General features: G+C 39.6%; 1 protein-coding gene across 1 annotated transcript; it reads right to left on the bottom strand.

The window, feature by feature from the left end:
- Nucleotides 1-583: 583 nt before the first annotated feature.
- qrfprb (pyroglutamylated RFamide peptide receptor b) lies at nt 584-7,664 on the bottom strand. Its single transcript, XM_031843941.1, has 6 exons — nt 7,222-7,664; nt 5,329-5,487; nt 3,848-3,909; nt 1,918-2,153; nt 1,629-1,726; nt 584-1,511 (listed from the first exon to the last, which is right to left on the bottom strand). The coding sequence occupies exons 1-6, from the start codon at nt 7,586-7,588 to the stop codon at nt 1,114-1,116; spliced, it is 1,320 nt and encodes a 439-aa protein (XP_031699801.1). The 5' UTR covers nt 7,589-7,664; the 3' UTR covers nt 584-1,113.
- Nucleotides 7,665-14,217: the final 6,553 nt, after the last annotated feature.

Below are 14,217 nucleotides of genomic sequence, written 5' to 3'. Positions count from 1 at the left end.
CTATGACTGTACTATGACTTAGTATAGCATGTCGAAAAAAGTCTTAATTGAAAAGTTAAGCATTAGGTTCAGCCCCATTCATATCATTTTCAAACAGTCCCTAAATTAGAATGCCCCTATTTGGATGCATGCTGAAAACAAAGAAACTATTTACAAAAAGTCATTTTACTCAATTTAAAATTTTATATACCAACAGGATTATGACCTCAATTTCTGCAAAATCCCATTCTTGCAAAGAGACAGAGCACAACAAATAATTGCGTGACACAAGCCAAGAATAGAGCCGACTGCCATTGTAATCCAGTGATCTGCATACAATAGTTAAAAACAAAGAAAAACAGTAATTTACACTGATGATTTCAATTTTAAAGCAAAATGTTTAAAAGTAACAATTTGTACAGAACTATGAATAAAAGCCAAGCTGCTGTTACAAATTACAGAAAGTCTTACTGACTTTAAAGATACACCAAAATGAAAACATTCACAAAAGTTGCGTCTAGATATTATTGTTACAAAAATATGCCACAGCACCATAAAGCACACACATTAAAACTAGTCTTGTCCTTTGTGTGTGTGTGTGTGTGTGTGTGTGTGTGTATAATGCCACAACTCCCATCAGTGGATCCAATTAATTAATCCTGTTAAAATCAGTGTCCTCTATGTTCTTTTCCGAACAGTTCTCAGTCTATCATAACACCACCGTGGTAACAGTTTCTGATTATTTGGGATGGAATTGAACATGGTTCCATGAACAAATCATAAAATGCTGACTGAGAGAGGCTTTATGTCCTGCAGATATCAGAGACATCTCAACAGAACTGATTTCTCTATTCAGGTAAAAATAAAAAGGTGTTTCACTGTCTGAACCCTGGTCCTGATTGCCCCAAGTGCAGCAAAACTGCCCCTTTTTGGTATTCCTTCATTTCCTTTCTACTGTTGTCCTGACCAGAATGAAGAATACGCTCTGGCCTCTGGCACTGCAGAGAGATATTTTGGGTCTTTGAACCACAACTGTGAGATTTAAAATCACATCTGATGCACCTGCAGCTGTTGACTGACAGCCAAAGGTCGGGGCGAGTTCAACGGCTAAACACCTCAACTTTGAGCCGGTTGTCATTTGACTTGAGAGGAGCTGTTTGTAGGGAGCTCTGTTTGTATGGTGGAGATTTTTTCTCCTATTATTCCTAACAAGCTCTCTCCGTGGAGCGAACTTGAAGGTCCTTTCTCTGCCGAGTGCTGGTTCAATCTGTTGCCTTCATCTGATCCCAGGAAGGCTTCTCTGCTTTGAGGTTTGATGTACTGCACGGTCAGTTTCGGCATCACCACGGCGCCGCCTTGCTGGTTAGGCTTATGTATGCAGTGGGAGAGGGTGGAGACGCAGCTCTTCTTGAAGTTCTCGTTCATGAAGGCGTACACAATTGGATTGTTGAAGCTGTTGAAGAACCCGATGGCCTGAACAACGGCGATGATCATGTTTAATGTGACTCCGTTATATTTCTTTTCCAGGTCATCTGGACAATACCACAAAGAGATTAAAAACTCAAACTGATGAGCTGGACAGATACTTTTAAATAAACAGCTATATGCTACATTACATTCAAATTCATATAGACTTCAGCTGTACTTACAGTACTCAAACAGCATGTGGACTGTGTGGAACGGTGCCCAGCAAATGGTGAAGAGCAGAACGATGGTGATCATCATTTTAGCAGCTCTTTTCTTTTTCCTGTAGAAATTCACAGCAGACAATTTTACTTGTTATAGATCCTTCACTGGCTTCCCATCACCAATTACAACCAATTTCGTTTTTTGAAATGCGAAACAAATCCATACTACCAGGAGACATGATGCCTAGAATAAATACGCCTGCAAAATGCAAAAATATGACCTGTGAGACACCTGTGCTGTCTAGTGTACCTTGAGATCTTACTGATCTCCCTGTGGTTCATGGTGTTGAGGACCGAGGAGTCGCCCACCCTCTTGCGGATCCACAACTCAATGGCGATGCGTGTGTACAGCAAAAGCATGGCTGCCAGGGGGATCAGGAAAAGAGCCACCATGATGAAGGTGGTGTACACCTGCCTGTGAGTGAGAGAGCGCCAACTCTCCTGACAACACACGTGGTAGTGATCATACAGGAAGTCGTACTTCACCTTTGAGAGGGAAGGAGAGAAGCTGTTAGTCCTGATTGACCAGCGCATACTACTAAGCTCGACCAGAAAAAGACATTGCGAAAAAAATACGACCCCAATTCACAAGATTCCGATTCGCACAGGACTAATAGTATCACATGACTTCTGTGTGAAATATCGTAGGTAATTTGTGTTTTGCATAGGATTAAGATCACAGACAACCTCCGCAATTATTACAAATTACTAGAGGTCCCCAGGTAATACTGATATGGTGCAAATAGGGCTTAAGAATTGTTATTGTTATTCATTCCGTAGAACATGCACACCAGCATCATGACGCCCAGCCTGGTGTTGCTGGCCTTTTGTTATTGGATTACCACAGAGCAACAACAGACCATGCAAGGCAATCATTCACACAGTATTCGGCCAAACCACAACAACCTCAGCATCACTTCAGTGCCTACAACACACACCACACGTCAGTATCAATGAATAAACAAGGTTTTACTCTGTAAAACTAGCAAAAGAATACCATCCTCACTGTCAACAATTTGACAGCAGTATGAACAAAATCAGCATTATTGCAGGCTTCTGCCTTACACTAACATTAGCAGAACAGTTTTACAGCCACAAATTCACCGAACTAAACTAGTTCCTTCATTCTTTGATGGTTTCTTCTTTCTCTGACAATCTTTTTTTTTAAAGTAGCACATCCCTTATAGACTGTAGCACAGTGGAATGCACTATCCATGAATTTAAAAAAAAGAAAGAAATCCAGCTGGTCAAAAAGTCAAAACTGGGCATAGATTCATTATGAAACCAAACATTTTGAAAAATCTTTTCACTCAATTTTTAAAAAACTGATTTAAAAAACTTAATTGCCAAGTCCAATCAAACAGCAAAGTAAAACAAAGGTTAATAAGGGGCCTCTTCAGGGGATACCAGACAGACAACACTGTAGTGACACCATAACGCCACCAGAATAGAGAGGCACAGGTGAACGGTCGATACATTGCCCACTGCTGTCACGGCCATGGCTGTGCCTCAGTCTGGTTCCTTTCTGTTTTCCTGTCTTTCCCTCTCCTGCCGTGTCGCATGTTGTCTCTTTGTTTTTGTGACAGACTTGCAGACCACTGACTTGGCTATGGTGGTAATTTGCCGTCCTAGGCCGCTTGAATCACGCATTCAACGTGACTGCATTTGGCATGATTATATTATTTAAATCTGGAGAGACTTCATTAGAATGAACAATAATCTATTACACATGCATAAGAGATGAATAGTGAAAAGGCTTCGGCGATTGGACTGTAATAAAGGGGTAGTGATGCTGACGTTAGATAAGGCATAGTGAAGGGAGGTGCTGCGATCCGATGATGAATGAGGAGCATGACTGTGATGCTGACTGGAGGTGAGTGGGGTGGAGGAGGGTCGTATCGGATTGTGCTGCAATGACAACTGACAGCAGCAGAGATGAAAGCAAAGATGTGATTGGCTTAAGGAAACCGTGGCAGATCTGGTTGTTTAACTTAAAAGTGAATGCCCACAATCAGCTGATAGGGCGGAAGTCACAGCCAGAGAGAGACAGAGATTTATGAATGAAAGGAGTGTAAAGAGAGTCTTCCTGACTGAAATTCCGCTAAGCTTCATATACCAAATAGCAAGCTGAAAAAGCCAACTAGCATTTCTCAGCCATTCAATTCAATGTGAACACTTACCTCTAGCTGTTGCACAAACAGCATTGGTGAACCCACGATCACTGAGGCAATCCATACCAGCCCTGCATGATACGACAAGTAAAACAATTACAAGCTGGTAAAATCTGCAGAAAACACGGTTTAAATACTACTCAGCTTGATACAGTAGCTGGCAATGATATTCATGGCGAAACCTGTGCAAACACCAGTCACAGCAGCTGCATCATTAAATACCTTTCACGTGAATAACAAGCTGTCAATCATGCCGAGAGCAAGGTTCCTCACATGTTGTATTCAATTCCAGTGTGAGAGTGCGTGGCATGCTACATGACAGACCTAATTGCAGTGCTTTAGTCATTATTTACCAGAAATATCAGCACTTACTATCGTTGCCACTTACTAAACATATATACATAAATCAAGGATTATTTCAGATGAGGAGACATTGAGTTAAGAGCTAATATTATCCATTCTGTTGTGGAGTTTCATAAGGACAGTTTGGGTTTCTTCTCACTGTTCAGCTTGACACATATGTGGGTTTTAAGACTGATATTGATATAAAAGCATTTTTTCAAAAAATGACTTAACATTAGTATATATAGATGCAATAACAGTTTACCATCCATCATATCATCAATATAGCAATATTAAATACATTTTGAAAATAAACCTGAATTCTACATAACATTCATCTCATCTAATATTTATGTGGTGTCATTGCTGATATACCATTGGGGCAGTACCTTAAAATATAACCTCGAGGAGACAGATCATTGCCAAATCATCCTGATGTAAACAACAACAATTTTCAATTTTGCATAAAATATGGGACAAATGTGTCGAGACTTGAAGAGGTTAATACATTTTCATGTTGAATTCTCAGAGGGCGAGAGCTGCAGCAGCACTTTAAACACTTTCAGTCATTTGTTTCCTGCTGCTTTCCTTCATACTGCCCTCGCTGTGCAAGGGATTAAGGCTGGAACATGCTTCTTTTTGTCCCGAGGCGTTTGCTCCTCTTACTTTGGGGTATAGTCTTAGTCTCTCTGTATCCATCCCGCTGACAGGAAGTTGGATCAACCAATCAGCTTTGGCCATATTGGGCTGGAGTGCAAACTGATTGCGTTAATCCAACTTTTTTTGAGAAGTTATTTCCAAACGGAGAAGAAAACAACATGTAATCACGGTATATTGAAAATCAGAAAACAAACCTCTCATGCGTGTCTGTCTGTATGCAGCCTGGAAACACCCACCCTTCTTCAAGTCTCTGACCTACTGTTACCCATAGCACCCTTGCCTGTGTAAGTCCTCAGAGATGTTTGCATATTTAATTTGACCTGCATATCTCAGAAGAAACGCAGGATATGTACAGGAGGCTAACAGAATGGTTATTTCCTTTTTATAAATCAGAGCAGCCTTCATCTTGCTCACAGAGCAGAGGATCCCTTTAACACACAAATATGTCCACTCTTAAGAGCACAATGAGGCACAGAGATATAGAATACCTAGCATATTGTACGCTCTTTTCGACGAGTACTGCCTCCTCATTTTCAGTGGGAAGACAATGCCCTGGTATCTCTCAATGGCAATGCAGGTCATTGTGAGGATGCCCGTCACTATGGCTGTAGTCTGCACAAAGGGAACTGTCTTGCAAACCAAAACCCCTGCAAGAAAAAAAGATACAGTTACCGAGAAACAGCGGACAGCATGCATTTCTATGAGAGTTCGCTGCACTCTTTTTGTTGACCAGAGACTGGAAACGGAGGCGAGCGCTCCCTCATCCTTTTCATCTTCCTGTGGGGTTTCATTGAAATGTCAAAACCATCTCTGATTACTGTTGAACATACATATGTCACAGCTAATGACGCACGGAGCTGAAACCCAGGAGAAAATTAGCACCGCAGTAAGACCCTCATGTTAAGTCTGCTTTGATTCAACCTGAACTAATTGTGACCGCATTTTAATAGGAGCACATGCTTTGAGCTGGCTTTCAATTGCTAAGATACATTGAATGTTGCTACATTTCAATAAGGTGTCTTTGTTGGTATCAGACATGGTCACAATATTGTGAACTGTTAAATAGGATGAAATCTGTAAAGCTGATGATGCTCAGTTCATGAGGACACAAAGGCAAACAGGTGTTTTGACTCAGCTCTCTGGTGCCGTTTAGAGGCTGTAGAAGAGTTGTATATTATCAGGTGTCCACCATGACATAGTAACAGAAAAGCCTGTAAATATTATGCAATGCAGTATTTTACAACAGAAACAATTCATTAGACTGTAGTGTGACTGCACCGGCATCAACACCTCTGACTAATTTCTTTGTTTTTATTACATAGCATTGCCTGTTCATTATTTTGTGTCCTCTACCCTCTGCAAAGTTTGACATGAGCGTCACAAATTAAATAAATACATAAGCCTGTTATATTCCAAGGCTAAATGTGACTATCATCAATGTATTTATTGATCTGTGTAGAAATATTTTAAAGAGATGATATATCTTATATTCCTAAAACTCCTCCCAGTTCGGGGACTAAAAAGTCACAGTTTTGTTTATTGATATTGAACCCCAGAGAACACATGAGGGCTCAATCTGTCATCTAGCTTGTGTATCAGCTTCTGTTGCAGCTAGCCTCATTCCTTGAAGGGATCAATGATTTTGTTTGTTTGAAGATTTTATGACACACTTATATACTATGACATTTTGATGTTATATCTATGGCATGCATTACTACGACTTTTTCATGGCATATTATATGCAAAGACGTTATTGTTATTTCTATGACTTTTTGTGACACACTATACTATGACATTGTCAATGACATGCTATGGCATACTATACTATACAGACTGACAGCACCCTGAATTGGAGCATCAGAAAGTTGAGTCAGCGCCTCTGAGTTACACGTAAAAGTTTGCTAATGCGAAAGACAGTGCATCCTGCAAAACAAAACTGTAATATTCCAATACTAAATAGTTGCATGTGGCACCCATCAATGCATTTATTGATCCGTGTAAAAAGCTCCTGCAGTAGCTGTCTTGAAGGGATCAATGTTTTGCCTTGATTGCTGGCCAACCTAATTCCCGGTTTGCTCTGCTTGTTTTGGGTTGACAACCAGTGTCAGAATCAGCACGAGTCTGTGTTTGGCATCCTTCAATGTTCAGACATTCAGTCAGTTACAAGATGTACTTATAGTGCTTTAAATTGTATTTTGAGTAAATGACGGACTTCTATCTGATTTTATTGTGAGGAGTAAACAAGAGAATAAAAAGGTTTCAATGCGCCTTAATTGCCTTATTTTCCCACATTAAAATCATTACTCCCATCAAGATAATGCCTCGTATTCGTGTCATTGCCTGAATAAGTAGCCAATGAAACATAAGAAAAAACAACTCACCTCCGAACCACTCGGACGTGATGTTTTGCAGCAGAGTGAAAGGTATGCAGAAGAAAGTGATGAGCAGGTCACTGACCGCCAGAGAGCAAATAAAAATATCGGTCGCCGTCTGTACCGCGCGTTTCTTCAAAACTATGTAGATGACCAAACTATTTCCAGCCAGAGCCAGGACGAAAATAAGCATGTACATGATCACGAAGGTGCACTTGGCGCTGTACGGTAACACGGGGATGTAGACGAGCGGCTGGATGTTGTAAGTGTTGATAAACTCTTGGCGGCTCAGGTTGTAGTGCTCGAGCATCTCCTGAAACGCTTCGGGAGTTATCTTGGTGGACCCTTGCCCTGAATCTGTCGAAGCTGCTGCCATCCTGAGAACAACCCGCTCTCTGGCAGGAAAAGAAAAAAACCGTGTCAGGGCTGAGAGAGCTTCTCTTTAACCCAGGAGTGCGTCCGGGTGGTGCGCTGTCTCCTTCATCCAACAGCTGTATAGCTGCTGCAACTGTTGCTCTTTATGCGTGTGCGTGCGTGCGTGCGTGCGTGTGGGACACGATTATTAAGTGTGATGTATGAATATTTCATACTTTATGGTCGGTAATTTACGTTTATACATTTAGCCTTGAATCTGCACACACAGACACTACATTATGCAAATCATTGCAATTGCATTTCACTTTGTGATATCTCTTACTAACACCTTTGTTGCAGATGAAAATCAAGAAATCAAATTGACTGTATTATGACATTTTTGTGACAAACTATAGTATGTTTTTTTATGTCACTATGACTTTTTATGGCATTTATATCAAATACTATGAACATTTTATGACATTATAAGGCCAACTATGCTATGCCTTACAACATGTTTTCTATGACATTTGTTTCTATGGCATATTATGCATTTGTATGAGTTTTTATGACACACTATACTTTGACATTTTTTATGACATTTTGATGTCGACACCTGTTTGACATACAGTACATTATGTTAGATTATGGTAAATGTTGGCATTCCATCCAATAGTGGTTGAGATATTTCAGCGTGGACCAAAGTGGTGGACCGACCGACCAACATATCCATCCACAGATCCATGTAACTAGCATGGCTAAAGACATGAATGCTGTAAGTACAGTCTTGTTTTTTACCATACAATTTTTCCATTATTACTATTACTATTAATAAGTGATTAATAGAAAAGTCTTAGAGCTGCATTTATGTTGGAGCTGGATGACCTTTAATAAACACAAAAGTACAGCAGAGCAGCCTTTCTACATTAACAATTAACTGAATAGAGATATTATTCCCCTATGTTGAATACATGAATACACAGACAAAGAAAGGCAGCAGCATTGTGCGTTGTCGGTTCAAAAGATATAGCAAGGCCTATATTGCGCTGTGTGAGAGCGTATTTAAACCAGACAGACGGGGGAGGATGCATTGATGCCAATAAGCTGTTTGGGGCTGATGCAAATCCATTGGGTAGCTGCAGCTAACGGTTTAACATTTGTGTTGTTTGAATTTGCTAAATTAATCTAATGTTAAAAGTTGTCACTGCCAGTTAATAAAAAAAAAAAAAAAAACTGTTGTTGAGCTTCACAAAATGATGAAAAAAAACAAGAAAAATAGAATAAAAGGTTGAAAACATGTTAAAAAGAAGGCAGAGTTAAAACGGGCAAAGAAAGGAATTGATTTACTGATCTTCCATCCTGAGATGTTCAGCCAGGGGGTGCCAAAATGGCTGTTTAGACTGAAAAGTTCTTTCAGCCTGTTGGGACCGACCTGCTTGAGGATTTCAGCCTGCACTGTGCACTGTGCACTGTGCGTGTTTATAAAATATGTGTCCTAGAGGCAGCATATACATTAACTAAATATGGCCTTAAATCTGAACCTTGGAGGACAACACAAGTTCAACAACCTCTTCTGAATCAAACAACAAAATATTGTTAATTAATACGTTCTAAAACGATTAAATAACTAACACTGCTACGGTTAACTTTGATGACCCGACCTCCTCCACATGCAGACTTTGTGGCTCTATAAATGAAGCGACGGTACTCACTTCTTTGTTCCGAGAAACGTAACTCCGACATGTTCATAAATGACTCTGCCTCGAATTTTGGGACTTCACCATGTGGGGGAACAAAGAGAGAGGCCTGCACGTAAAAATAAAAGCCTAAACGTTTTTCAGTGCTGACAAAGTTTTAAAAAAATAGATGAAAGAAATGTCATGGTTGGATTGTTATTCTTTAATCATTGATAGAAAGAAAACATTCTACCTTATTGTGTAGTTTTCATTTAGACTTTCAGTTAGTAACTGACTCTTGAAGTTTCTGTTAAAATGTTTCTTTCTGCTTTTCTTTGCTTTTGATATCTGTGATGAGGTTATATAGTCGTGTGCAACTCAAACATTGTGTTTAACAGCATCTCCTTTAAATTGAGCAATTGTGTCTAAAAATGTTCTTAAACATAGAGACTCAAATAAAGGTATGTCGGAGGGGTGGGTGAAGGAGTCGAAAAGAAAAAAGAGACATCTACCACGTTCTCCAAAGAGCTTGGTGTTAGATCAAATAAAGCAACAGATGTAGATTGTAACCTTTGGTGTGAGTCGGTCCACTGAAAATATTAAAATAACCAAGGACAAATGTGAGCACAAAGGGAGATAAAAAACAAACTTTAAGTGGTTTGGTGGTATCTAGATTAAAGCATGAAAACAGGGTTTTTATCATGAATCCTGAAAGTGATGAAATTACCAAGATATGAAAGTGATCTAAAGGTCTAAGCTGAAAAATATGCAATCTTACACAGCAAACATACTGCAGCCTTTGCCCATGAAAGCATTTAAATGCAAACATTACAAAGGCTCCAAAGGGACATAAGTATACTGGGCATAACCTTTTGCATGCCCTAAATAAGTTCCCAGTGAATTTTCTTTACCCAGAAAGAGCCAACTGGTCTAAATGCTGCTGCAATCAATACATCTATCATTTTCTTTTTACTTTAACAGGATGTTAAGGAGCTCAGAAGACATTCTTGAAGCTCGCCAGAAGGAGTAAAAAAGGCCCTTTCTCACACTGGGAGGCAATCAAAGGATAAGGGCTTCTTTCTGAAGCACGTGGGTGATGGCAGTATGAGGAAAAAGATAATAGCATAAATAGGGTAAAATCCTATGCCAACATTACTAAACGATTGGCTGCAGAAGTTTATGAATTTGGAGAAGAGCCATCGAACAAATTGGAAAAGAGAAGTCTGAAACCAAAAACAAACCAAGAGACGATGGAACAACTGCTCCAAAGATTTATGGACGACATTACGGAAAAATGGGAAAAACCTCAGGAAAGACTTGAGAACTGAAACGAAAGAAGCCTTAAACAAGCTTAAACAAGAGCACAACACCCGGGAATAGGTGGGCGGCGGAGGAGAGGTTATGCATGTTGGAAGAAAGAGATAATAAACCATCTGCTGAGAAATCGGAAAGACGTGGGCAATAAGATGGACTTCTTAGAGAGCAAATCATGACCAAACTCAATCAGCATATTCAACGTGAAAGAAGGAGCTGAGGACGATGACATACTGAAGTTGATTTTGTGAAAGGACTTCTACTGGACCAAACTGGAAAAAGGCCAAGACCAGCATGAGATAACCCAAGCTCACCTCTCCGCTCCTCTTATCATTATAAGCAGGATAAAGACACACAATTATTGCTTCTAATGCGTTCAGGACCACTCAAATTAAGACTCATCACTGTGTCAACTCACTGCTCTTTGATGGTGAGACGAGCTGAAAAGATGCTTGATTTAAATTTTGAAAAGCATAATGTCGAGGATTTTATGGAAGACACTGTTACAATTGCCAATAAAGTTGAGAGACATTTATTTTATCTTTGTTTAAACCTGGTCTAAGCCACAAAGCTCGCGACAGCAATTACAGCCGACAACAATTACACCCGACATTTTAATATGTTGGAATAAGAGATAATTTCAGGTTTCTAGATAACTAATTATTAATAAACATGTTTGATCTGATGACTCTACCGTACCCATAACTGGTTTTGCTTTCATCTAGAACTACATGTACTGCAGCACAGAATGATAAGAGGGTATCAGACACTGACATTGAAGACCCTAAACAGGCAAATAGTTTCAGTAGATGCTATGCAGAAAAGAGAAGAAAAGACACTAGATAAGTAAAGAAAAGAGCAGAGACTCAGTAGCATACAGGAAAGATGTAGAACAAGTAGAGAAAGGAACTGCAACAACCCACAATTGACTAACCGCAGATGTATAAGATATATTTTTTACTCGCATGTCTCACAAAAAAAGATACGCTCTCATTTGAATCTATGCAGATGGCTCTACCGGCTCTGTGCAGGCGCGTGTCGAGGGCATAACTGCGACTCGAAGTGTTAAGATATAAGCATACACTGTAAGTCTATTCTTTCGACAATACGCTTGTAAACGGGATTTTGATGCCCAATGAAAAGGCACAGAATAGCTGTGTCTCTGGCCTCAAAGAGCATAACACTGGCAATAAAAGGTCTTTTGAAAATCTGTGAGACACCGCAATCATGATTCTCCTGGCGGAGATAGTTAACAGAGAAACATTTAGCATTTGTTTGCTAAATTCCAGTTGACTAATAAAGGCTGAGACCTATAGCAATACATACATGGGAAAGACGGTTTTGAACATGCAAATGAGGCATCAGCCTTTGTATTTTCAGCGCATTATCCAGAGAATAAGAAGTTGCAGTTCTCTAAGTGCTCGCAGTGTTTGTCGCTGTGAACTCTACTGTTGGCCTGTGGAGATCTGCGAACAGGAACGCTCCATGACACACAATGCCACTTTTCCTCAACTGCAGTAATAAGCTTCACCTGGATGTAACAACCCTATTGCAAGACAGGGAATTCTGCGAAAGTGTTTCAACTTCTTATATGAAAGTAATTGCTGTAGGAATACTGGGCTGTGGCAGAATTCGCCCCAGTTCCACCGAATGCTTTGTAGGTGCCTACACCAACCAGTACAAGTTACTAATGCAGTGAAAAGAACATGAATGTAAATTATTTTATTATTACATTCCTAACTAACAGAGTCCAGCATGTAAAGATAAATAAAGCAATATCTGACCCTAAATCTTTTAGCACAGGTGCCCTCCAAGGGTGTGTTAGCTCCCCAGTTCTGTTCACATTAGTGAAGTGTGAGCAACACTCCCCCAAAATGACATTGTGAAATCCTCAAATGACACCACCATTCTTGGTTCACTACACCAAGATCAAGACACACCACTTTTTCACTCTGAAATCAAACACTTTGTGGACTGGTGTGATGCTCACCACCTTATTGTGAAGGTGAGGAAAACTGAGGAAATGATATATTCGACCTAAAGTCAATTGGTGACCACAATAAGCGTTCACACTGTACCCATGAATAAGGTTCTTTGTGACAAAAAGATGTTCATGCATGAGTGTATGTATGATCCATGTTCTATGCCTGCATGTGGATTGTGACGCTGGCAAGTTGATGCAGCGGCTTGAAGCCCAAGACAAATTTCACAATAAAGTACATCTTTTCATTACAACAGGATAATGTGTAGTTGTGAGAAGTAACTCAGGTGCCCTAGTAATAACAAATTTAGCAGGGAATAAAGCTTTTTGTACCCCACTACTGTACAGTCTACCTGTGGTCGGCTACAAAAAAGTGAGCTTGCGAGACTCACAGTGGCTCATAATGACGGCATAAAGCTGCTGTTGAAAGCTCCATCAAGATTGTGTTTGTCAATGTTGGTTTACACACCTGATTATATACAGTATATATATATATATATATATCTCAAGGCTGAGACAGTTTTCATACATAATGAGACAGTGTATTTTATTTGTAACTGTTTCTGACAAACAATTCTCAACTAATTGCTCGTTAACGTCGCTGTAAGACTCCAGAGATTCACTCCTCACAGCCGTCTTTACATTTCTATTTGTGCATGGATATAGCAAACAAAATGTTTTAGTTTTTTCTTCCTTTTTTCACTGCCGGCTCATGAATATCATTTTCATAAAATGAACCAGGGAATGAACAATAATGCAGAAGATTTCCCAGCAGATGTGGAGGAGCTCTGAACCCATGTCTACGTTTATCCAGTTTGATTCAAACATTGCTGCTGACTAACGTTAATAAAACGTCCTTTAGCTCAAGTGATCCATTGTTGTGAACTGTCCCTACCAATTCTTCTTTAACAGTCGGTCCAACATCTGGTTTGAACCTAATGTCACTAACTGCTTTCACACCTGGTTGACCCTGATCCCCCTCACTTTACAAATCCATTTTTCTCCGTCACTTCCTGAAAGGACTGCCTGCAGACACTATTCAGAGCTGAAAATCATGCTCCAACTGTTTTATGGTAAAACAACATCTCTATATATTTCTATTAACAGTTTATGTTCTGCTAAACCGACAATAGAATTGAACATCAGTCAAAGATAAGACAGTAAAACACAGAGCTCTTTGTAGTAAAGACACAAAAACAACAATAAAGTGAGTGTATAGACAAGATTAACCCCCACAACAATCATTATCATTCATTATTAAATAAATAGTGTGTACATATCAGGCACTATCTTGTTGTTCCTTGAAAAATGTTAAGAAACATCTGTAGAGGCAGCAGGATCCTTTTAATCCTAAGAGTCAGAGGGTCTTAACATTACTATTCACACTCACAGGCCACACTATTTGCTGCAGCAAACTGGGGAATTAATACATATTGTGGTTAAGTATAAATGTAACTGTTCATTTCGACGTCATTCAACTTAATTTTTTTATTTCTCAGCAATCAAAATAACTACTTCAGGCTTCAGTTCTATATAATTAAATATCATACCATTGTTTGTGTCTCTGCATGTGACATCCACACTGAATGAAGGTCACTCATTGTGCACACATGTCATTGTTTCTTGTTTGTAAGGGTTTCTTAGCAACAAAAGCCACACAGCACATTAAGTACTGACGGA

This window comes from Anarrhichthys ocellatus, unplaced genomic scaffold (assembly GCF_004355925.1).
Source record: "Anarrhichthys ocellatus isolate YVR2014 unplaced genomic scaffold, GSC_Weel_1.0 scaffold4, whole genome shotgun sequence".
Lineage (NCBI taxonomy): Eukaryota > Metazoa > Chordata > Actinopteri > Perciformes > Anarhichadidae > Anarrhichthys > Anarrhichthys ocellatus.
Note: the sequence above shows the minus strand (reverse complement) of the source record. Positions and strands in the feature narration are given on the sequence as shown.

Excerpts from the sequence above, each read along its gene's own strand:
- qrfprb (XM_031843941.1), bottom strand. The coding sequence starts at position 7,588 with ATGGCAGCAGCTTCGACAGATTCAGGGCAAGGGTCCACCAAGATAACT. Across the intron at positions 5,488-7,221 it reads CACGTCCGAGTGGTTCGGAG|GGGTTTTGGTTTGCAAGACA; the intron begins GTGAGTTGTTTT and ends TTTTTCTTGCAG. Across the intron at positions 3,910-5,328 it reads AAGAGCGTACAATATGCTAG|GGCTGGTATGGATTGCCTCA; the intron begins GTATTCTATATC and ends CGTATCATGCAG.